At 35.1% G+C, this 26,313-nt stretch overlaps 1 protein-coding gene across 1 annotated transcript in view; it reads left to right on the plus strand.

Annotated features, from left to right (window-relative positions):
• AGL (amylo-alpha-1, 6-glucosidase, 4-alpha-glucanotransferase) overlaps positions 1 to 26,313 on the plus strand; it is a 68,920-nt gene that overhangs the window by 10,215 nt on the left and 32,392 nt on the right. Inside the window, 19 exon segments of the mRNA XM_046645805.1 lie at positions 1,051 to 1,261; positions 1,752 to 1,918; positions 2,784 to 2,987; positions 10,796 to 10,977; positions 11,156 to 11,267; positions 13,493 to 13,619; positions 13,964 to 14,066; positions 14,168 to 14,265; positions 14,929 to 15,068; positions 16,108 to 16,295; positions 18,256 to 18,379; positions 18,962 to 19,125; positions 19,393 to 19,494; positions 19,606 to 19,761; positions 19,859 to 20,009; positions 22,217 to 22,341; positions 22,431 to 22,543; positions 22,658 to 22,792; positions 25,370 to 25,500. Of these exon segments, the coding sequence (XP_046501761.1) occupies positions 1,051 to 1,261; positions 1,752 to 1,918; positions 2,784 to 2,987; positions 10,796 to 10,977; positions 11,156 to 11,267; positions 13,493 to 13,619; positions 13,964 to 14,066; positions 14,168 to 14,265; positions 14,929 to 15,068; positions 16,108 to 16,295; positions 18,256 to 18,379; positions 18,962 to 19,125; positions 19,393 to 19,494; positions 19,606 to 19,761; positions 19,859 to 20,009; positions 22,217 to 22,341; positions 22,431 to 22,543; positions 22,658 to 22,792; positions 25,370 to 25,500 (2,733 nt within the window).

The raw sequence follows: 26,313 nt of genomic DNA on the forward strand, positions 1-26,313 counted from the left end.
GTTCGCCTTGAACGAACCAAAATTTTTCTTTCACAGTAAAATTATAACTGTGATGTGTTAGTTCTTTTTCTTCTTATAGCAAAATACTTGTAACACAGTAAAGAAGTCACAGATATATTTTAATAGAAATAGCCTAACTTAGGCAAAAGTGGGAATGTTTTGGCTCTCAGAATTCCAAAAAAGACTTGAGTAACTAAACCATAAAGAGTAGGGATATAGGTAGTGGTATGCTGGAGTTGCTTGTGTTGGCTCACAGGAGCCAATTGTGCATATCTCTTCCCAATTCCATATTCAATGATGTCGTGTGGGTAGCTTGAGATTGACCATGGTGAGATTGTTTCCACTGGGAAGTCAGCAAAGGCTGCAAATCAGGGCTGCTTACCCCCACTCCCCCACACACCCTAGCCCCACACAGCCACTTGTTAACCCTTTGTTACCACACCTGTGGATTTGAGCAGACATCAGAAACAACTAGCGTTAGGGGCTCAAATGCCTCTGGAACTCCTATTAGAAATCTGTCTCTTTAGAGGTTGAGTTCTCTCAGGGAAGATTGCCTTTCTCTATATGGTGAGATAGTTGTCCCATGATACCTCCCAAGTCTTATGTACTATCACATACTCTGACACCACAGAGAAACTCACTTTGTCTATTGCAGTTTGAAAATTACTAGCGAAGGTCTCTGGTTAGATGCCCACCTCTGGGCAGTCAATTCAGAGGTGAGGGTCAGGGGTTGAAAGGCATTCAGGGAAATGAGATCATGTAAGAACTTGCATATCCCGAAGGAGCCATGCGAATAGGAATCAGCTTCCAGGAGAAGAAGAGAGGGACAGTACAGAGCGGACAGTTCTATGATGAATTCTATACGTTAAAATATAAAATTTGGCTAAATTGGAATACAAAATAGTTCCAAAAACAGCATCACGTATTTGGAGTTATTTTAAACATAGTTGAGAAATCATAGTTATTGTAATACTTTAAATAAAACATCTGTTTTTTAATATGGTAATTTAAGTCCTACAGTGAGTTTACCGAACTATGCTTTCTGTTTAGGGTTTGAACTACAGTTCCGATTAGGCCCAACTTTACAGGGAAAAGCAGTTACTGTGTATACAAATTACCCATTTCCTGGAGAAACATTTAATCGAGAGAAGTTCCATTCCTTGCAATGGGAAAATCCAACAGAAAGAGAAGATGATTCTGATAAATACTGTAAACTTAATCTTCAACAAGCTGGATCATTTCAGTATTACTTCCTTCAAGGGTAAGTCAAGTGTACTGTATGTGAATAGAGGGTAATCTATTCTATAACTTGAAGCTATTAACATGTAAAAAGTTACTATATGAATCGTGACAGTGCAGTTTTTACAGGACTTTTTTGAGATGCAAATAGACTATGGTTCTTCAATTTCTAGCAAGTAATTGTAAGGGTCATTGCAGATTCAAAGTATTTTTTTTTTAAGTAATGGCTTAAATACTCAAGTCTTTTCATGCAACCTGATTATAGGATGCTAGTCACTTGACTGCCCTTGTTATTACTAATAGATTTTAGTACAGTTATTTTTCCTTAAAGCAATATTATTAGATGTTATATATTTTGTATTATATCATTATATAGAGTTTGAAAAGGATAAAACATGGCTTTTCCATTGAGTTTTATTACAACTTTTTAAGTGATTTTAGAGAATCAGACTATTAGGTGATTTTTTTTTTCCTATCATTAACTGAGAAGTTTTGTTTCGTTTTTTCCTTAGAAATGAGAAAAGTGGTGGGGGTTACATCGTTGTGGATCCTATTTTACGTGTTGGTGCTGATAATCATGTGTTACCCTTGGACTGTGTTACTCTCCAGACTTTTTTAACTAAGTGTTTGGGACCCTTTGATGAATGGGAAAGCAGACTGAGGGTTGCAAAAGAATCAGGTAATGTCACCTTTCTTCTCTTTTTTAAAATAAATGTAATTGTCCTCTGTGATACAAATTTCAAAAGCTTTGATTCTTTTTTTAATTTTGGTGCTTAGTACATTTAGTAATAGATATAGAACCATATGATATTGTTGATAATTGACCATTTTTAACCTATAAAAATGGCAAATTATATGGTTCAACTTAATAAATTAAGGAACTCTGTGATAAAAAAAGAGGACTATTGTTTCTAAGACTTTACTTTGACATAAAAATTAGTAGTAAACTATTAAAATGTGTTGGGAAATGTATTGTCATTATATATAATTTTAATCTAACATTGATTAACTATCTTCCATGTGGAAGGCATGTGCTGCCATGCATACCAAGAGTGAAATGAAACTTGTATCTGTCTCTTCAGTAAAGGGTAATATTAATTTGAATAGTATTAAGTTGCATATAGTATAAAGAAAGAAATGAGAAGCTCACTGACATAACTGAAACAGAATACAAGTACTGTGGGAGATTAAAAGTAGGAGAAACACTTACTGCTATACTTGCATAGGACATATTTTCTACATGTAAATATATCCATTCAGCAAATATACATTGAACCCCTAATAGTAACTAGGCACTGTGTGTGATTTTTTCAAATACGTTTTCTCAGTATCCCTGTCTTGTATATGAGGACACTGATACCCTGAAGATTTAAGACGACTTACTTCAAGTCACTTGTGGTACAGCTAGGATTTGAACCCAAGTCTTTGATTCCTTTTCTAGTAGCATGGTTGTCTTGCTATTAGAATTCTTTAAGGAAATTTAAACTTACATTTTGCTTAGTTTTAGGTGTTTTTTTCCTTACAAGTATTTTCTTGCATTACAGGTTACAACATGATTCATTTTACACCATTGCAGACTCTTGGACTATCTAGGTCGTCCTACTCCCTTGCTGACCAGTTAGAATTAAATCCTGACTTTTCAAGACCTAATAAAAAGTATACCTGGCATGATGTTGGACAGCTAGTGGAAAAATTGAAAAAGGAATGGGATATTCTTTGTATTACTGATGTTGTCTACAATCATACTGGTATGAGCTTTATTAACTATTAATTTTTATGAGAATATTATATTCTAATTATTTTATTCCTTGGTGTTTTATATGACATAAATTTTGAAAATACAAATGATGCTTAGGTGTCCTTTAATTTAAAAATCGCTTAAATAGTACCACTTTTTTCTTTCAAAGAAAAAAATGTTAGTTGAAAATATAATCAATATGTAAGTATTTTGCATGTGATGATTATAAAAAACAGGAGAGTGATGATAGGAGGGACATAATGATCACGTATTTCAACTTACGGTATTAGTACTTTGTAGACCAACTGATGGATCCTATATAGCAGCAGCTCTGGTACTATAGCATATATTTGAAAAAAACTGAATGGTTATTATTTAAAGAGAAAATTATTGGTAAACTCTTAGAAGTTAAATCTGAAAATTATATCTTTTACATGTTAAAAGAGCTTATTAAAGTTAACCTGTTTTGGATCCCAAGATTCCTGCCCAATACACAATTCTGTAAAATAGAGCAGAGCTTCCCAACAGATGGTCCTCAGGGAGATGATTGCTCCCCTCACCTGTCAGTGCACCTGGGGCTGGGGAAGCCTCTGGCCATGATCAGCTTTCGATTTAACCCAGTGTACCTTGCGGATATTATCTTCTGTGTGTGCCACAGTGTAGAAAAGTCCAGAAACCACTGATTTCCATATGTGAACAACAGGAGTTCTGGGTGGTACAAAACATTTAACAGTAAAGAAAAAATCTGGTGTGTCATAAAGTAGTTTTCCAAGTAACCATAGGAACTATGAAGATATTTAAAAGCTCGAAGATTTGGTTGATCAGTATAGATAATCTCTAATAATAATAAACAATGAAAATTAAGCAAAGAAATGGATACATTCTAAAATTTGGTGTTTCTGCATGCACCTGGAAACTAAGCATCAGAGTTCACAGTGAAAATTTCTTATTCTCCAAGAACTCAGTATTGTTCACTTGAAAATTTGACATTATTGATAATTATATTGACATCTATGATATTATTCACATCAAATTTATCAAACCGCGTAATGGCGTTCATTGTATGAGTTAGGATATGGCTTAAGCAGCTATAACAAAGAGACAGAAAACTGTAGTGACTTGAGACTGAAATTGCATTTATTTCTTATAAAGTATTAGGTAGGCATTCCAAGACTGGTATGGTGGCTCAGTGGTGATAGGGAACTAGGTTCTCTTTTGCTGTCATGTTGCTCTGCTGTGTCCAACACTTTGCTTCCAACTCTTAACTAAATATGGCCACTCCAGTTCCCAATATCACCTTCTACCCCATGGAAATGAGGAAAGGGAAGACATGCCTTTAAGGGCATGATCTGGTGTATATATCATTTCTACTCACACTGCATCAGATAGGATGTTGTCTCTTGTCACACTTAGCTATAAAGGAGGCTTGCGCTGTAGTCTTTTGTTTGTCAGCCATATGTACAGCAAAACCTTGGGAGTTCTGTTACTAAAGGAATAAAAGAATAAAATTTGGAGTACAGCAGCAGTCTCTGTCAGAGACTATATTTCTGGACCATTTGAGAGATTCTGTGCAATGCAGAAAAAGTGAACTTTGCTTCAGCCTGACTTGGAAAATACTGCAAATCATAATATCCTTTCTGTGAAACAGGTTTTCATTAAAAAGTTACTATCTAGGGAGAGTCAGCTTCCAGAGTAGCAACATGAGGGCCTCACAGACCTTCTATCCAGCAAAACAACTATAACTGGTGAAAATTATTTTGTAAGAAGTTATTTAAAATCTCTGGAAATTGTCCTAGGGCATTCAGCATATGGAGAAGCATTTATCCAAGAAAATCTACTACATCTCAATAAGAACAGTGAGAGTCTGTGACATTTGAACCACAACCTGCTCCTCCCTCCCCACTCTGCCCCAGGCTGAGAGTGATGATAGGTCTACTCCTGGCAGGTGCAACCGAGAACACAAGCCTCCCTTTCTCCCCAGCTCCCAGGCTAGGGTTACAGTTGAAAGGGGCAGCCTTCCAACAGTTCTTATCTTACCCTGCAGTGCTGTGTTGCAGAAGCTCTATTCCAGGCAAGAGCAGCTGGTCTGGGGCTCCCTTCCTTCACCAAGCCCCCACTTATAGAAGGGAAGTTCTACCCCATGTGTGACAGGTCAAGAATACTGGGCCTCAGTGGCCCTTGCCCCAGCTCGCTTGTGAGAGGTAAGCGAAGAACACCAGAGGCTACCATCCCCACCACCAGCTGTGGAGCACTGACACAGGTGTTCTGCCTGGGGGAAGAGATGTGCAGTAAGAGCAGAGAAAGAATGAAATTGGCTTTATTTGGTACATGGCATGGGAAAACTTAAGGCTTTGGACACTTGAAAACAATGGAGACTTTGGTGGTAAACAGTCAAGAGAAAGCTGGTATCTCCAGGAGAGCAACATGCTAAACCATATGCCAGCTAGTAGTTTAACAGAGAGAACCAGGGAAAGAGACAGCTGCAAGAGCCCTCCTAAGGTCAGAACAAGCTTCAAAGACTACCCCTGCCAATGGCCCCAAATTTAGTTGGATCAGGTTGTGGAGCAATTTATGTTCCAGCATATTATCAAGTAATAATAGCACAGTCAGCCTGCATTAGTGGAGAATAGCAGCTGAGTGTGATAGCAATAGAGACAGGCAGCTTAACAGAGTTCAGGGAAAGAGACTGTTAAGGGAGCCCTGCTAAAAACCACTGTTATCCCTGGCTGACTGACTGTGACCAAGGCTGCACTCTCTGAGTAGCAATATCAGAGGCTGCACACTGTAGGGGAAATGGCCTTCCCCTACATGGAAATAGTCCAGCCAAGTCACAGGCAAGCAACCAACAAGACCTGGAGGGGATGGGATCAGTATCCAGAGTTGCTGCAGTACATTATCTAAATTGCCTGATTTTCAACAAAAAATTGAGACATGCAAAGAAACAGCAACATGTGACCCATACACAAGAAAAAAGGGGGCAACAGAAATTGCCCTTTGAGAAGTCTTAGATGTCATATTTAGCTGATACAGACTTCAAAGCAACTATTGTAAATGTATTCAGAGAACTAAATGAAACAAGCTTAAAGAAGTAAGGGAGGGTATGATGATGATATCTCATCAAAAAGAGAATATCATAAATAGACAGAAATTTTTAAAAAAGAACCAATTGGGAATTCTGTAGTTGAAAAGTAAATAACCAAAATGAAAAATTCACTAGAGGTGTTCAGCAGTATAGCTGAGTTGACAGAAGAAAGGATCAGTGAAGAGAGATGTGATCTGAAGGACAGAAAAAAAAGATAGAAGAGAACAGAGCTCCAAAGAAATGTGGGACATCTTTAAGCACACCAACATGGGCATCATGGAAATACCAGAAAGAAAGAAAGGAACGGAAAAAATACTTCGAGAAATAATGGCTGAAAACTTCCCAATCCTCAAAATTTGATTAAAAACATTACTCTTGGGCCAGCCCGGTGGCGCAGCAGTTAAGTGTGCACATTCTGCTTCAGGGGCCCGGGGTTTGCTGGTTAGGATCCCAGGTGCGGACATGGCACTGCTTGGCAAGCCATGCTGTGGCAGGCGTCCCACATATAAAGTAGAGGAAGATGGGCATGGAGGTTAGCTCAGGGCCAGTCTTCCTCAGCAAAAAGAGGAGGATTGGCAGCAGATGTTAGCTCAGGGCTAATCTTCCTCAAAAAATAAATAAATAAATTCTCAAAAAAAAATTAATCTTCACATCCTAAAGCTCAGCAAACTCCAAGTAACATAAACCCAAAGAGAGCCACATTGAGACAGATCATAGTAAAAATTTTGAAAACCAAAGACTTAGGGAATCTTGAAAGTAATATCTTGAAAGGCAGAGATTGCCAGAGTCAATAAAAAAACAAGATCCACCTATATGCTGTCTACAGGCAACATACCTTAGATTGAAAGATACAAATTGACTGACAGTAAAAGGATGGAAAAAGATATACCAGGACCTGGTAGCTCGGAGTTTCCCTCTCTGATTGCCCCTGGGATGGCACACCTTGGGCATACACACTGTCTTCCAGACTGCCAGAGATGAATGTGATTTTATGTTCAAGCCTGGCTTCCTAGGAGTCACCCTGGGTCAGAGTAGTTTATTGTTCATTTGATATTTGGTTAGAGGTTGCGTTTAAGTCCCTTTACCAGTGAGCTTCTGTCCTGTGTTAATAAGTCTGTATGTGGTTTGGTGAATGCCTTCAAGTCTTTCCCATGTCCTGCTAGGATTGCTCCTGAGAGGGTGCAGGGTAGCACATGCACCCAGCCTTCCCAACCCCCAGAATTGCCTGTGATCCCAGGAGGGCTCTCTGCTACCTCTTTCCCTGATTCTCGCCATTAAACTTCTGGTTGCTCTGATTTTTTTTTTTTTTTTATGGTGTCACAGAGCTATACCAGCCTTCTCTTAATTGCTCCTCACCAAGGTCTCCATTATTTTCAACATCAGCCTTAGACATGGGGTTCTCCACTCACTGTTCCAAATAAATTCAGTCCTTTCAGGCAGGGCTCTTCATCCTTTTGGTCTGCCTTTCCCCCTGAACAGAACACCTGTGCCACTGCTCCTGAGCCAGGGGCAGGACCACTTTTCCTGCCACCCCATTTTGGGGGCACTCAAGGCAGAAGGCGGCAGTCCCTGGTCTTCTCAATTGCCCCTCCCCAGGTGGACCCTCCACCCTGCAAGTGAGTCCCAGCTCTTGGGAGAGATGGGGTCTTGGTATTCTTGGCCTCCCACAGCTGGGATAGGACGGCAACCCTACAAGTGGGGGCTGGGTGGGGGAAGGAAGCGGTGGTTTTCTCTGCCTGCCTGTGTGGAATAGAGCTGTGACATGAGGCTAGAGGGAATGAGAAACAGCTTGCCTCTCCCAGGGTGAAACTATAAGCCCAGACTAAGACTTGGAGGGAGAGGAAGTCTCTGTTGGCCACACTTGCCTCGAGTAGAGCACCAGGTTAGGGCTTCCCAACACATAGCTGGTTGAGTGGGATGAGGGAGCAGGTCGTGGTTCAGATGCCATAGACACTTGCTGTTCTTACCAAGAGTTACTAGATTTTCTTGAATAAATGTTTCTCCATTTGCCAAATGCTCTTAGGACAATTTCCAGAGACTTTAAATGATTGTATTTTATAATTCTCGCCAGTTAAATTGTTTTGCTGGAGAGAGTGTCTGCTAAGTTCCTTACTGCACTGCTCCCAAAGTCCATGTTTCATTTTTAATTTTGATGTATATTAAGACATAGTTTGGAATTTGACTCCTCTTTCAGGTAGAATTAGAAAAAATGTTTAAAATTCATTTTATACTTAATTTTATTTCAAAAAATTGAGATAAGAAATAAAGTTTCAGGATTTTACCACTTAAAAAATTAGGGTAGTTTTAGTATTTATTCTTAATAAATCGGATTTAATTATCACTGCATTTTTCTCTTACATGTTGAATTTTAATGACTGTGATAATGAATCTAGGGAAAACTATCTTGATTCAAATTTGGAGAATTATCAATTTAACTTTTATTACAACGTCTCTGTTCCTTATGTTTCCTGTATTCATCCAAGTGTTTGTTTATTATATAAATAAATGGTAAATATATAAATAAATAGTATTTATAAATAAGATATAAATAAATGACTTACTAAATGATTTACAAAAGAAATGGCTGAAACTAAAAATAATGATTTTAAACCTCTGTAAGGATTGTAATGGTGCTCAGCTAAGTAAATGAGGCATGAACACATTCGCCGCTGCCGCAGAGCAAAGCGGTTAACGTTGCAGGTTCTGAAGAGACTTGCCCAGGTTCACTCCTGGCTGTGTGACTTTAGTTGAGTTACTTATCTCTCTGTGCCTCAGTTTCTCATCTATGAAAGAAACATGGTAGTATGTCCTACATTATGTGGTAAGGCATGAGGGTTAATAAATAGTGCATTTAACTGCTTAGAACAGTTCCTGGCATGTGGTAGGTATTTAATAATTATTACTTTTTATTTCATGTACATTACACACTCATGCTCCTCAGTATGAATTCAGGGGGCATTAGTCCATTTTAAAGATCAAACAAAATGTGTATAATTTTTCTCTATTTAAAAAATTAAAACAAATTATCTTTAATGTTACAAATACTTAGAATGCCTTACAGAACTCCTGATTCTGATTCTGAATTTACTAATACAAATGGGTAATAAGAATAAGCTAGACCCTTGTTCTTTGAGTACGTTTCTTTTAGCAGTTTCTCAGCCTCGCTTTTATCAGTCTTATCAAAACAACATATCTGATTAACCATTCAGGATTAAACAAAGTTACCTATGAGGGAACTAAATTTTCTTCCATCAGGATTGTCTAAGCAGAAATAAAAATACCAAAAAAGACCAACACCTTTCTAAAATGAAAGCTCATGAGGACAGGAGCCTTGCTTGCTATTCACTACAGAATACCTGCTCCAGAACAGTGCCTGGGATATATTACATTTTCAACGTAGATATATGTAGACTGGGTGAATGGATTTTGAGTTCACAGGCTGTCCTCAGGCATTGCTGCCCATCAGGTGCATAGGTGGATGTGCTCAGGCCCCCGCTGGAGCCTGGACCAGGTTAAGAGAGCTGGGTACTGAGAAGAGGGGTGGGATGGGAATGGCATGTTCAAAGAAAGAGGAGGACTAATATATGTAGCAAACCTCCCTCAAAGGTTTAGGGGAGATGGGAAGGAGAAGAGAAGGGGCAAAAGAGGGAAGGAAAAATAAAAAACAACCAAGATAAGGGTGCCTTTTGTACATCAAGGAAGAGGTATTTTGTAACTAAAGGAAGACTAATCAGTAATGGCAAATGTTGTAGAGGTTGAAATGGATGAAGACAAGAAAGTAACACTAAATTCCATGATTAGGCGGCTTGGAGTAACCTCGCTGGAGTGCTGGATACAGAAGCAGATTGTATTGGGAAAAGGAATGAGGGTATGGGGAGAAAGTGGAAGCAGCAGATATGGGTTGGATTTTCAAGACATTTGGTCTTGATACTAATATACTACGCAGAAGTTAGAGAAATAACTGTGTTTAGATAGGATGTATGTTTGTATTCTTAGCTTTGGGAGATACAAGCATATTTAAAGATCCAGAGGAACCTCCCCTCCCTCCCCTCCCCCAGAAAAAAACACAGGAAGAGACGATTATGTAGGAAAAAAGTTGTAAATGACATTTTGAGTTCTAAAGATAGATAAGAGTACCTAAAGCTTAGATGGGCCAAAGAAGGGCCCTCTGACTAGGAGACTAAAAGTAAAGAAGAGAAGCACCTGAGGAAAGTAAATAAAAAAGGAAGATACTGTCCTGCCCTAGAAGCAAACAGCCTAAACCAGAGTTGAAGATACAGGTAACTTTCAGCTTTAACAAGGCCAGAGAACTTGAAGTCAGGGCAGGAACCCCATCTCCCTTACAGGAAAAGATGTCCTTGGGGCTTAGAAGGAGCATTCCAAAATATAGTTGGACTCAAGGACCATCAAAGCAGGCCGAGGACAAGACCCTTCTTAATTCCTACCACAATAGTAAACCTGTCATTACAGTGGTGTTAATAAATCAGTGTTGCCTCCTATTTACTATCAATTAAAAATTCCTACTACAGAAAAGAAAAATGTGAAGTGGAGATAGGATACCACAGCCAAAAAAATATTTTTCATATTACAGTATCATTATAAAATATTGATGTCTAATGTATAGGAAAATGAGTGGTAGATGATATTTTATTTCACCTTTAAATTTATCATAGATACTAACATAGATACTTCAGTTTAATTACAAGATATTCCTTTATGTTTTTTTTTTCTTTAAGCTGCTAATAGTAAATGGATCCATGAACATCCAGAAAGTGCATATAACCTTGTGAATTCTCCACACTTAAAACCTGCCTGGGTCTTAGACAGAGCACTTTGGCATTTATCCTGTGATGTGGCAGAAGGGAAATACAGAGAAAAAGGAGTACCTGCTCTGATTGAAAATGATCATCAAATGAATGTCAGTATGTCTAGAGGAGTACCACACTAAAACAGAAAAACAAAATTTCTGAAGTGCAAGTTAAACAAATATATGGTTGAAAATTATTTAGAATCTGTCTTTTAATATGCTAAATAATATTTAGTAAAAATATTTTAAGTGTATATATATGTATTTTTTAACTATTGAAATTTTTCAGTGCATTCGAAAAATAATTTGGGAGGATATTTATCCAAAGATTCACCTCTGGGAATTTTTCCAAGTAGATGTTCACAAAGCAGTTGAGCAATTTAGAGGACTTCTTACACAAGGTAAAGGATCTACAACTAGAATGCTTCTATCAATTTTAAGAAATTTAGTGATACTTTTAAAAGGATAACTCTTAACATGTTATTAAATCTGTTATTATATGATATTAGTGTTGTTTTTGATACTACAAAAATAGGATTCTGGAAGCTATCTGAGAGTTAGCAGAGACATCTAAAGGACAGGTCACAATAATACATAACATAATTATTTCCATTGGGGACTTTCTTACAATTGATTCCTTAGCATAGAGCTCAGAATACAGTAGAGCTCAATATATATTTGTTAGATGCATGAGTGAGAGGTAAGTAGAGCAGATTATTTCACCTGCCAAAGGCTTGAAACAGGCTTTCAAACTGACAGATGTAATAGTCTTCTGTTGGCTAAAGTAGAAATCTTAACTGAGGCGGGGTCTTCCAGCTGATGGTACCCAGCATTAATGCCACCTAACCACTAGTGAGACTTTCCCAAACCTTAGCCAGTAACAAAAGGTAAAGAAACACATCTTCAGTTAAGGACATAACTAACCTCAAGAAGTTAATCATTGTGTTCTCGACAAAGTAGGGTAGGAAAAACCATGCTAAAAGAGAAGTTAGGATTTTTAGGAGGCAAATTGGAGAGAAAGATTATAAAGAATCTATCTACAATTAGTATAGGACAGCCTAACAGCGAGGCTCTTTGATGGCTCTTACAATAAGGCATTCTCCTCCTCGTCCAGACACCAGAGCTAGAGTGGGACCCAGAAATACTGCCTTCCAAGTAGGAGTCAGTGTGACTAAGGTCCAGGAAGCTTAGGGTCGATTCACACTTCGGCTTTCCCAGCTGTGTAACATCTTAATACCCTTTCACATGTTAATTAGTTTTTCCATTAATTGCCTGTTAATATTCTTTCCCTATTTTTTCTATTGGGTTGTTTGTCTTTTTCATATTCACTTGTAATAATAATAAATTCGGTGATTCCTTATTATGCTGGCCTCAGATATGTCCTCCTATTTTGCTGTTTATCTTCCAACTCTTGTTTATGGTGGTATTTTTTTTTCAGTGTAGTCAAATTTGTCAGTCTTTTCTTTGATGGCTTCCAATTTTATATCATGCTTAGAAGAGACCTATCAACATTCTATGTTTTCTTCTAACAATCTTACTTATATTTTACATTTAAATACTTAATACACTTGGAATTTAGTTTTGTATATTATATAAAGAAGGTATTGAACTTTATTTTTATTCAAAAAATGATGTTGAGTTGGTAATCCATCCTTTTTCACTGATTTTGAGAACCACCATATTACTTCATAGCATGTAGTCATATACTGAACTTACATGGGTCTGTTATCTGTGCCATTCCAGTGATCTGTCTGCCCTTTATTCTACCAATAATGAAGACTGTTTTATAATTTACACTCACTGTGTAGCTTTTTCTCTTTTTCAAACATTTCTTGACAGTTTTCATATATTCCTTCTTCCAGATGAACTTCAAAAAACTAGATTTTAAGAATCTATTTATATTTTATCTTATTTTGTTTGTGCTTTTTGAAGCCATTTCAAAGTCTCTTTAGAATAAGCTAGATATTGATTAGTTAATATACAATCAGACCCAGTGGAGGCAATCCTGCACAAACATCTGATTTATTAGGATTAAGTTCCAGAAAAGAATGAAAATTCCCCCCATAAAGCATTTATTTACTTTTTTCACTTTTTATTATTATGTGAAGAATATGCTTGTTGGTGAAAAGGAAAAAATTATGAAAACAAACCTATGTGCCTCTTTCAGAGAATACAATGAAAGTCAGGTTGTTAAAAAGACTTAGTTTAGAAAAGAAAGCAAGCTTTGAGGAAGAAGAACTGCTGACGTATTTGGTAGCACCTGGAAAGAAAATTAGTACCACTGACTTCCTTAATGCCCGAAAACATGAGTAGAAAAAGAGAATGCTGACTGAGGCAGAAAAGTGGGACTAGGGTTGAAGTGATGGGAATCCTTATGTTTTTCTTCTGTAATGTTATTTTCTCTTAATCTCTCTCTCGCTCTCCCACCACCCCCACCATGTATGTGTATGTGTGTGTGTTAGATGGTGTGCAGGAGGATGGAGAGGGCGGTAGGCAGGATGCTTGTGAAATAAACATTTGTTTTACTTTCTATGAAAAAATTGTAAACTAAAAACGTGGAATCAGTAACAGTTATCATCTCCTTATGGGTATTTGCATTTAAGATATCATCTTTTCTTTCTTTCAGAAAATAGGAAAATAATAACTCAGCCTGATCCAAAGCAACACCTTAAGATTATTCAGGATCCTGAATACAGACGGCTTGGCTGTACTGTAGATATGAACATTGCACTAGCAACTTTCATACCACATGAGTATGTTATGTATTTTTCCTGTGAAATAGAGAACAATATTACTTATAAACCTTTATGGCTAGCATTATTTTCATACTATTTATTAGAAGCTTGAATAGAAAATGAAATAAAGCAATTCATCATAATTCTACTACTTCAAACACATGACATTTTCCCCCTTTTTCTGTGTGCTGGTCCACATTCCTGTACATGTGTATGTAAAAATGTTTACAATTGGAAAATTTCTTCAGCCATAATTAAGATCCTGATGAATATATTTCAAGTTTCTATGACCCTTGTTAGACAAATTTTAAATGGTTGTAAAACCCTGAAATAATAAGTTTGTATTGCTCTACCTGCTCTAGTAATGGGCCAGCTGCAATTGATGAATGCTGTAATTGGTTCCGTAAGAGAATTGAGGAATTAAACGCAGAGAAGCATCAACTTGTGAACTATCATCAGGAGCAGGTTTGACCTACTTTTGAACTGCTATTTTTCTTTGAGTCTTAATACTGTTTGTTGTTGTTCTTGTTGTTGTTATTGACGTAACATAATTTGATGTCTTCTAGGCAGTTAATTGCCTTTTGGGAAATGTATTTTATGAACGACTGGCTGGCCATGGTCCTAAACTAGGACCTGTCACCAGAAAACATCCTTTAGTTACCAGGTATTCCATTTTTGTTTTCTTCTCGTTAAAGGTTAAAAATTGAAAATTGTATTTAACTTTTCAAATTAACTTAAATGTTTCCTTTAATGTGTGACTTCAGTACATTTCTTAATTGAAATAGAAGTTTTGATTGGGTAACTAGGCTTCATATTAATTGATTTTGTTAGGCAAATCTTTAGTGAGAGAAACTGTCATCAGTATGAACCAAGTTATAATCATTTACATTACGGTTTCTGGGGGACTGCATTCTTACTAATAAATTCAGTGTTAATCAAATTGAGCAAGCATTTTGCTCCTTATCTTATAAGTACTTGTGTGTGCAGCATAGATTAGGCAACGAAAGTATAGCAAAAACCTTTACAAAGTAACATCAATATTGCAGTGATTTTCTTAGTAATTTTATGAGATTTTTTAAGTTATTATTTAAAATGTTAACCAGATATGCTGTAATGCTAACTCTCCATTCTCAACTCCTACTAGATTTATTCAAAAAGTCTACTGAAGATTTTTTACCTATATTGAAGTTTTTTCCCTATAAATAGTGTCAAACTAATCTTACTTATTCTCTTCCTTAGGGAGGAAGTTTAATTCTGATAGTGCTAACTCAAATTCTCTCCATTGAGTTTCTCTGTATGGATTTAATATTTAATTCTATCTCTGTAGATATTTTACTTTCCCATTTGAAGAAATGACCCCATCCACAGAAGAATCTATGATTCATCTCCCAAATAAAGCTTGTTTTCTGATGGCGCATAATGGATGGGTAATGGGAGATGATCCCCTTCGGAACTTTGCTGAACCAGGTGTGTCATTTTTGTTAACTTCTCTATGCATAGAGAAAGAAAAGTTCACCACAAGCTCAAAATATAAACTGTTAGTGATTTTTTTTCCCCCACTAGGCTGGTGGTTTTTAGGCTACTTCATCACAGAGGTGCCAGAGGTACATACAGTTTGAGAGAAAAAAGAAGGGGTTGATAAAAAGGATGGCATTCATCTTCTCCTTTCCCTGCCTACCCCTTATCTTCTCAAACAGAGTAGCTTTTATAAATCTATTTTATATTGTGTTTCTGCAAAAGATTTTATTTGGGCAAAAATGTATTCTATTACATTTTTTAAAGACATTTGAAACCACTGCTATTACAGTTATATTGCCATAAGAGATATTTTCACTCATTAGCCAGAGGGGTATTAAGGTATTTGAAAGGCAATTAAACTAGAAACTAATTGTTTTTAGGTTCCCTCTCACTTACTCCTAGCATCTTATTTTCCTACAGCTATTTCATTGCCAGGAAAAATTTTGCCTGGACCTGTCACTGTATTTTTCAACATTTCAGAATTAGAAGTCTGTTTGAATGACATAAATTTAAATTAAAATCTCATTTTTAAAAAAGGAATGTAACTTTAGGTTTAAGAATCTGCCATCTCCTTTATAGCCATTCTAAATGAAAAAAAGCCATTCTGCTGTATGCCATGGATTTAATGTAACCTATTGCCGAAAATGGGGAGTGACATGGGGGTAGAGCTTTAAATATTTTTATAGAACTCTAGCTTTAGGCCTGTGATATTACTATTACTGTTTTCCTTTAAGAAGGAACTTGAATTTTTTACATTAAGCACACATTTTTAGAAGAGACTATAAGCTAGAATTTTAGCAAAATAGATACGAGATACAAATTAATAATTTTTTAAAACTTTATCCCATACCATTTTAGATATAATTTTAACCAAGATATGGTCTGTGGTAGAAATAGTCATTGTGATTTTAAAACAACAGTGTTTCCTTCAAGTGATTATTTTCATTGTACTTCTTGAACCATTGAAAGCAAGCTCCTTTCTTAACAGGTTCAGACGTTTATCTAAGGAGAGAACTTATCTGCTGGGGAGACAGTGTTAAATTACGCTATGGGAATAAGCCAGAGGACTGTCCTTACCTCTGGGCGCACATGAAAAAATACACTGAAATAACTGCAACTCATTTCCAGGGAGTACGTCTTGATAACTGCCACTCAACACCAATTCATGTAGCCGAGGTACAGAAAAACAATTCATCTATATTACGAAAAGAAATTTGATATTCTTTCCTAGCTTTCCTGAAATAGAGTATGCAAATACAGTTTCCTTTTGCTAGTTGGACACCAGCATTGATTTGGTGGTAGTATTGAACACCTTTGCTTGATTTGCAAAATTGTAACAGAACCTTTTGATGCAGTTGTCTTGGAACACTAGGCTATAAAATGTTCAATGAGTTAATGTTTTTATTTTAATTTAAGGAAGTAAATCATATTATCTCTGATAATATGTATACAACCATATTGCCATATATACTATTAAAATATTAATATTTTAATATTATTGGGGCCAGCCCGGTGGTGCAGCAGTTAAGTGCGCATGTTCCACTTTGGCGGCCCGGGGTTCGCTGGTTCAGATCCCAGGTGCAGACATGGCACCGCTTGGCAAGCCATGCTGTGGTAGGCGTCCCACATATAAAGTAGAGGAAGATGGGCATGGATGTTAGCTTGGGGCCAGTCTTCCTCAGAAAAAACAGAGGAGGATTGGCAGATGTTAGCTTGGGGCTAATCTTCCTCGGAAAAATATGTATATATATTTTTTAATATTACATAAGGAATTAATATTTTAATATATAAATATTAATTTGTCTTATTCTTGTTAGGTTGCTTTCAGTATATTAGTAGCTGCTGTGAAGTTGAATAGCTGGTTGCATATTATAGTGATTATAATATGTAAAATTATAATGTTTATGTAAAATGTAAATTTGTAATATATAATTTGTAATATAATAAATATGTAAAATTATAATATAATATGTAAAAACACTAACAATACAGTATATTGAGGCTAGTTTTAACCTCATTGATTCAATTTTATTAATTTTTACAAAAATGTAGGTGTAAACATAAAGATTGTCTATTTCTCTTTGGTGTTTTTACAGTAACGTAAGCAATGCCAACATTTATAGCATTTTCTTCTATTTAATACAGCTTTGTAAACTCTTATAATTTTGATCCTGTTTATAAGATCAAAGGATAGCTTCCTAGTGACAACTTAGTATTCTGTGGAAATGTGTACTTATCTGAAAAATACCTATTTCTATAATTTTAAAGCAGTATTATACTGTATATGTTTTGAGTCTGTGATGAAAAATTGATTTGATTTAGAAGAACTTAGTAAGCATTAGTTAAGGTAGTAGAACATGTGTTAGCTCCAAAAAATGGCAGAGGTTTATTTTTAAGTGTGCCTTTAGCAACAGCAAAAAATATATACTTGTAAGATTGTTATAACATTATGGCAAAACATAATATTAAATCTTAATTTGCTTAATTTTAAGGTACGAAATCCTCTAGGGTCCTGCTTGTTTGCCAATAGAATTTCAAGTATTTCATGAACCTTTGTGCAAACGTTATGTTAAAAAAATTTTGAAACTGATCTGATTTCTGAAAGATTAAGAGTATATTGTAATCTGTAGGAAAAGCTGGCTTCAGTCTAGTCAGTCAGACCTAATCTTTGCAATGGCTAAATGATTCACCAGCAGGGAATTTATCAATGATGGCTAGAGTCAACTGCCTGGAAATTAATAGTCTGATTAGAGGTATTAAAAATAAACACGTAAAACAGGGGAAAGCCTAGCAGAATTGCAGTATTATGGTTTACATTTTTTAATGTGACACTAACATTTTTCTTCTTCCTTTTTTCCCCCTTGTGTCCCTATATCTTTGCAAAATCTAATCTTCCTTTGTAAATGTTTTATTCTCTCTATAAATTCTCTTGTTACCTGTGTGTATTGGTTTGTTTTATGTTTTCTTACACATGCACAATTAAATTTATTTGGAAATTCTTCTTGGATTGCCATTTTGTCTTGCTACATCGTACTTTCCTATGTCAAATCCATGCCTAGTCTTGCCTCCTCTTCTTTCCCCCAACTCCAACCTTGCTTTTCTCTTTCTCTTACATTTGCAACTGTGCTTTTTGCAGTACATGTTGGATGCCGCTAGGAAATTGCAACCCAATTTATATGTAGTAGCTGAACTGTTCACAGGAAGCGAAGACCTGGACAATATCTTTGTTACTAGACTGGGCATTAGTTCCTTAATAAGAGGTAGGCTTGTTGAAGTGTATTTCCCATCTAAAACTTTAGTTTTTGTTCATGTAGATTAAAAGGCATTTAATAGCTTTAAATATAGTGTTTAATAATTTTCAGCATAGCTAATGTTCTTTGAAATATTCTACACAAAATTTTCTAATATAACTCAGTCTGTTTTTATAAGTAAAACATTCTACATTGGGGTAAAATAACATTTTAAATTGAAAGAGCAGTGGGATGAATTGATGACTCATGAACAAAACCATTATTTTATTGTTGAAAATATACAAATATGTTTCTTGTCTCCTACCTGGATGAATGATGTAATCTTGATTTTTTCCCATAGATTTTATATAACCAACATCCTACTAAACAACATAAGTTCCCTTTTACCTGTATGAGCCGTTTCTCCAGTTAAGTTATAGAGAAGACTTTTTTGGTCACTTAAACTAATGGACATTTGTTTAAATGTTTAAAGCAGGTTTTTTTAATAATATTTATGTGGACTTATTTTGAAAGTCAGTCATGGTAAGAAGTCTAACTTCTTCTTGAATATTAGTAATGAAGATTTTTAAAGTGTTCTGTAATGCTTTGCAGAGGCAATGAGTGCAGCTGATAGCCATGAGGAGGGCAGATTAGTTTACCGATATGGAGGAGAGCCTGTTGGGTCCTTTGTTCAGCCCTGTTTGAGACCTTTAATGCCAGCTATTGCACATGCCCTGTTTATGGATATCACCCATGATAATGAGTGTCCTATTGTGGTAAGCATCTAATCTGTTTCTTGTATTGACTTATTTTGCTAAATGTTTTGATATTTAGTGGCAATAATATCCACATACTTCAAAATAGTAGCTTAAATTTATGTGTGATTGTGGTACAAAGTTTTTAGAATGTTTTATTTGTTTTAAAGCAAATTAATATATCTTATAGAATGTATTCATGTAATTATCCTTTTACTTCACTATGCAATAGGATGTAACTTTGCATTTGAAAGAAAATGAACTTTTTGGTTTTTTATTGTTTTCTAGCATAGGTCAGCATATGATGCTCTCCCGAGTTCCACGATTGTTTCTATGGCATCTTGTGCTAGTGGAAGTACTAAAGGCTATGATGAATTAGTGCCTCATCAGGTTTGTTTATGTGTTGTTTTTAAAATCCACGTGGCCAACAACTTTGAGCATTTTTACTGAAATTTCTCATTGTCATAAAATGTAACATGGCTAAGTTTTAACTTTGTTCAGATTTCAGTGGTTTCTGAAGAACGATTTTATACTAAGTGGAATCCTGAAGCATTGCCATCAAATACAGGTGAAGTCAATTTCCAAAGCGGAATTATTGCAGCCAGGCGTGCTATCAATAAACTTCATCAAGAGCTTGGGGCCAAGGGTTTCATTCAGGCAAGAAACTAAATTTTCTGTTTCTTTCTTAAGGTTCATTTTCAGAGTACGTCTTTCCAGTTTGAGCGCTAATGCGTTTTCTCTTTCTGTTTGTCAGGTGTATGTGGATCAGGTTGATCAAGATATAGTGGCAGTAACAAGGCACTCACCTAGCATCCATCAGTCTGTTGTGTCTGTGTCGAGAACTGCTTTCAGGAATCCCAAGACGTCATTTTACAGCAAGGAAGTGCCTCATATGTACATCCCTGGTAATGCTATCTAAAAATGTTACTGTGATTATATTAGATTGTTATATTAAATTATACTATTATATTAAATTGTTGTTGTATATCATATATTATAACACATTGCAAGTGTGGATGTAGTTGAGAAAAAGAATTAGATATTTTTGGTAACATATTTTTACTACATGGAACAAAATCTGGACAGAAGTACTTTCAAATGTTAACATTTTTTGAGTTGTGAAGTAGTTTTGGTTTCATCTTATTCCCTTATTTCCTAATTTGTATAAAATGAACGTGTATTTCTTTTATTCCCTGGAAAATATATATGTATATTCATGTGTTTATGTATATGTATATACCTGTACATTTGTGTGTGTTTGTGTATGTGTATGCACAAAAGTACACACATGTCTAAACCAAAATGGAAAATAATTTAATATTTAAGACTCTTCATAATCCATCCTCATCTACCTTCCTAGTCCTCTATCACTCCACTATTTCAGCCAAATAGATATTTTCACTGATCTCTAAGTAGTCTTATTTCCACCTATATATGAATTCTTTATGTCTTTCAAGGACTAAAGTTCCACTTCCTTCCAGAACTTCTCTAAGTAATCAGTGATCTCTATAGCAATTATAGTCTCTCTGTATCACTCCTTTAGCCATTAATTATAAAATACATCCCTGAGGTATATCTTTATCATTGCTTGATTTTTTTCTAGATGTGTGTATTTTATTTCCTCACTTATTATTATATATAATATACCATAACGTAACATGACATGCTCCTGTGTATATAGCAGCTGTCCAAGTCTTTGATTAATTGAGTAAATGAAGAGTCCCATAAAAATCATCATATTCTATTTTGGTTGCTAGTTGCTAAATATGCATAACTCTACTTTTTAAAAATTATCAACATGAATAGCTTTAGGGTTAAATGTTCGTTAGTTTTTTTAACTGTTCACAAATTTATATTCAGTGATCTTATTTGATTGTTGCTAATGTACATGTATAGTTTTGTGTGGCTGCAGTCAGTTTGCACAGTATTATCTCAGGTTTTGTTTTGATCACTGATCATTCTTAAAACATTTCCATTTTGTGAGTCAACAAAATTGTGATTTTCATTATCTTCAATGTTTCATATTTTATGTTAGTATTCCATTTTTAATATTCTTTAGAATGTTTAGTAGTGTTCTTTTTAAGATTTGAATATACGCTAGGAATAATTTTTTTTCTTCTGAACAATTTCCTTAGTGTATATTTCCAGAAGTAGAATTTCTAGATCAAAAAGTCCTGTATTATCAGATTAATGGCTTAAAGCTTAAATTATTTAAATAATAAAAGTTGAAGTTTAATATATTCTTTGACCCAGCAGTGCCACTCCCAGGAATATATCTGAAAAATCCTCATGCATTTCCATTAGGGACATGCACAAGAATATTTATTGTAACATGATTTATAACAGAGAAAAATTAGTGATAATGTTAATAGAATGAATGCATTTTGGTGTATTCACACAGTGGAGTACTATGTGGCATTTGAAATAAATGAGCTAAAGCTAATGTAGCAATGTGAACAAATCAAAAAAACACAGTGTTGTCCAATGAAAAACAAGTTACTGAAATGTATACATAGATATTTATATATATAACTTGAATCTACTTTAATAAAACTTGGAAAATATGGAAAATAATACAAGTTGTTCAGGGAAACATTCATATTTAGTAAAAATGCACAAGATCAATGAACACCAAACTGCAGGTAGTGATTACCTCTGAAGGGGAAGAAAGGGTACACGGGGTTCAGTTGGATTTGCAATGTTTTCTCAAGCTAAGTAGTAGGATCTGGGTGTTTTAAGTTTTTTCCTACTTTTTGTATTTCTGAAATATTCCATTTTTTAAAAATGTAAGCCTTTCAAGTGATTTACTTTCTCTCTGCTCAAAATTAAGTAGGTTGTATATTGTTCCCCAGAGCTAAGTGATTATTATTTGATAAGATCTCTTTTCAAATAAAGGTTTGTTAATTAAGTTGTGATTTTTTATTAAAAAAAAAGAATTGTGTGAAAAGTGCATCTTGGGTAGAATCATCTACTTTCAGATTGTTTTGTATTTTTTTAATTAACTGATAGTTCATGTTCAACTTTAAATTAGATGATTTAAAATGCTTTTAGCAATTCCTAATTCCAGGTGGTTTAATATGAAATTTTGTTAAAAATTTTTTTGTATTTCTAGGCAAAATTGAAGAAGTAGTTCTTGAAGCTAGAACTATTGAGAGACATACAATACCTTATAAGAAGGATGAAAACTCAATCAATGGAATGCCAAATATCACAGTAGAAATTAGAGAACATATTCAGGTATTTGGGACTCTCGTTTTACTACTGTGTTTAACATTTTAAGGACATTAGAATTATTTGTTGAATGGTTTTCTGTAATTGTTTTTAAGCTTAATGAAAGTAAAATTGTTAAACATGCTGGAATTGTCACAAAAGGACCCAATGAATTTGTTCAAGAAATAGAGTTTGAAAACTTGACTCCAGGAAGTGTTATTATATTCAGGTATGTTAGAGTTCAAACTGTTCACTTTGCTTATATATAAAATAGTTTATATATAGCGTTAATTTTGAATCAATTACTCCTAAAAATTAACCATTTTTTAATTAATGTTTTCAGAGTTAGTCTTGATCCACATGCACAAGTTGCTGTTGGAATTCTTCGAAATCATCTGACACAATTCAGTCCTCACTTTAAATCTGGGAGCCTTGCTGTTGACAACGCAGATCCTATATTGAAAATTCCTTTTGCTTCGTAAGTATGCCTTATTTTATGGAGGTTTGCCACTTTAATAACTGATAAATTACCACAAGCCTGATGTAATCAGTTTTAAGGGTCTTCCATATTCTTGCTACTCAAAGGGTAGTCCCAGGACCAGCAGCGTCAGCATCAGCTATTGTTAACATTTTGCCCTATTACTTTATCATTTGTATGTGTGCTTGCATGCACGCTGTCTCACACTCATGCACTCTTTATATATAGTTATAGATATGTACATGCAGACGTACACACTCACACATATACATACTTCTCTATCTATACATACACACAAATTTTTCTGGACTATTTGAGACTAAGTTGTATACATCATACTCCTTACCACATCATTTTTTTTAATGCCAAAGTATTATTCTAATATGTCGCTATACTATAATTTATTTAATCAATCTCCATTTTTTGGATGTCAAGATTGCTTCCAATTATTCCCCATTAGGTATGTCTTTCTACATTCATCTTTGCATAAATCCTTAGTTATTCCCTTACTAATCATTCCCTTACTAGGTCATACCATCCTTAGTTATTCCCTTACTAATCATTCCCTTACTAGGTCGTACCACATAGTACCAAAGAGTGTAGGTTTTGAAGTGTAGGGCTGGTTTAACTCCAGCTTCACCACTGTTAGTATGATCTTGGACAAGTTATTGAGACTTTCTTCATTTCAGTTTCCTCATCTGGAAAGTGGGGCTTATAATAATGCCTATGTCTTAGATTTTGTAAGGATTAAATAGGATAATGCATATAAAGCACTTAACACAATGACACACATAATAAGTGCCCAATCTATGTTTGCTGTCATGAGGGCTAGGATAAATTTCCAGAAATGGAATTTCTCGGTTAGACTATATTCATATGTTTCAGGCTTTTAATACTACGAAATCTCCTCCAGAAAGATTATATTAATTAATATTTTCGGTTCTATGTAAGAGTCCATTATCCCATATCCCTACCAATACTGAGTATGTATTATTTAATATGATGTTTAAGAGCATAGAATATAATCAGATTATGCTACCTGACTAACTGGGTTTGAATCCAATTTCAGACTGTATTAGCCCTAAGTAAGACCTTGGGCAAGTTACCTAATATAATTATAGTGCCTCTCTTACAGAGTTAGGAGAAATACTTATGTAAAACACATAGAACAGTGTTTGACACGTAGTAAGTGATCAATAAGTGTTAACTATTACCAATCAAGTTGGTAAATAGAAAATACTTTAAAATTACATCCCATTTTAATTTATTTTAAAAATTAAGCTAATTTTTTTGATCAGCATTTGTATTTATTCAGTGAAGTATTTTACATATTAGCTCATTTTTCTGTTGTGTTCAGTTTTGTTGTTTTATTGGCACTTTATCATTAAGGATATTAACTCTTAATTCAAACTACACTTAGTAAAGTAGTTGCAGTCTAAAAAATCTGTGACAAAGCAGTTTTGTGTTTCTACGGAAGGCTTATAAAATGCACACTCCTCCTCAGACCTATTCACGTTATTTTGGGGCAAGGCCAAGAAATCCGTTTTAATAAGCTCTCCAGGTAATTCCTATGCAAGAAGTTCACAGGCTACATGCTGAAGAATATTGCCCTCGAATGGAGTTGGTACTGAGGCTGCTAATAGATTTGACTCAGACTTGACTCACATACTGCAGAGGTAGGGTCAGCCCCAGCAGAGAGGGCGGAGGCTAGCAGAGACGGAGGGAACGAAACAGCTGACAGCGATTTTCTAAGTTGAGACAGAACTAAAAGAAAAAGAAGGAAGTACATTCAAAAGGATATGTGTTCACATAGTATTCAAGAGGAAATGTATTCAGTTATGTAAAATGAAATTACCTGAGCAGCTGGAAGTGCGAGGAAGTAGGGTTTCAGTTGTATTCAGGCGTGGTCGATTATACAGTCTGACTGCTAACTGAACAAAGGAAAGTCAAAGCCATGATAGTTAGAGACTTCCTTCTGACCATTAGCAAGAAGCATCTTTATCAAAGACGATTCTGGCCCCTTGAATAACCAAGCTGAAGGGCAATGCAACTTTAGGAGAGGAGAGAAGGGAAAAGGAGAGAAATACAAAAGCAGAGTACTACGTAATTTCTAAAGTGGTTAACTGTGACTTTTGATTATCCCTTTACTGGTCCTTTGATAAGTATTTTGAGTTTAAGATAATTAGCAGAAAAAGTTCTTGATGTCCCACAAAGGAGAATATAAAGGAGGAAGAAAACTAAGTCTGAACTAGAAAGATTGAAAACACAAATTTATAAGATAAAGAATATAGCACCAAAAGATTTTTCCAGCATACTTCTAATTAGCAAAATTTGGCACTTGATTGTTTCCTTGGCTTGAAAGAAATGTTGCTTCTAATTGAATTTTTAACATGTTTTATCCTTAAATTATTATTTATAATATATATTGTTTGTGATGTATGTTATAATGCTGAGTTCCTAAAATGTACATTACTGAGACATTTTATGATTATCCTTCAGATTTTCTTTTTTATTTTTATGGAGTGCAAGTGAAATTTCAATATATTTAACCAGTTCTCTTTATTTTCTAATTCTTAGTATTGCCTCTAAATTAACTTTGGCTGAGCTAAATCAGGTCCTTTATCGATGTGAATCAGAAGAACAAGAAGATGGTGGAGGGTGTTATAACATACCAAACTGGTCGTCTCTTAAATATGCAGGTCTTCAAGGTAAGCAAGTATAAGGGATAGTTAAGCTTTTGCGGGGCAGGGGTTGCATGGGGTTAGATGATGTCTTCCTTACAGAAATAAGATTACTACTCAGAGTTCGACTTCTGGGATTCAAATTATGGCTCTGCCACTTACTCGTTGATTGATCTCTGGCAAGTAACTGAACCTCTCTGTGTCCCAATTTCTACCTCTATAAAATGTGAATACTATTGCCTAATTCATAGGCTTTTCTGAGGATTAAATGAGATAATTTATTTGGGCCCCAAATGAGACTTGGTGTAAATATAGTACTTTCATCTAAATGGAAATATTTTTTGCTGCATATTTGTTTAATCCTACAAGGAGAACTTATAGTAAAATATTATGTAGTTAGAGTAGTTGTAAGATGGGATACAGGAACTAAATATTTAACTATCAATTTAATCCATCTTGTTTGTAATATTTTCTTAGATTTTTATTCAGGAAATTTGGTTTATCATCTGTATTCCTGGTCCATGTAGTTTCCCACTTAGCATGCCTCCTTTTCAACTCCCTGTTATTTCTTTGTCCATCTAACTCATCTTTAAGGGCCAATTCAATTCTTACATCTTCCACAAAGACTTCCTTAACTATTGGTTTTCACAGCAATTTCTTTGTACTCTGGACATGCACTCTATTTATCTACTGTACCTCTTACTTGACCCTTAAAATATGTTGCCTTATTTTAGTAATTAGTGTAATGTATTTTGTGAATCTTTGTTATTGTGGTAAGAGTTAGGCTTTAGAATCAGACTCCCCAGGTTATACTGACTAGCTGTATAACTTTGGAGTAGT

Source organism: Equus quagga, chromosome 18 (assembly GCF_021613505.1).
Source record: "Equus quagga isolate Etosha38 chromosome 18, UCLA_HA_Equagga_1.0, whole genome shotgun sequence".
In the NCBI taxonomy this organism is placed as follows: Eukaryota; Metazoa; Chordata; class Mammalia; order Perissodactyla; family Equidae; genus Equus; species Equus quagga.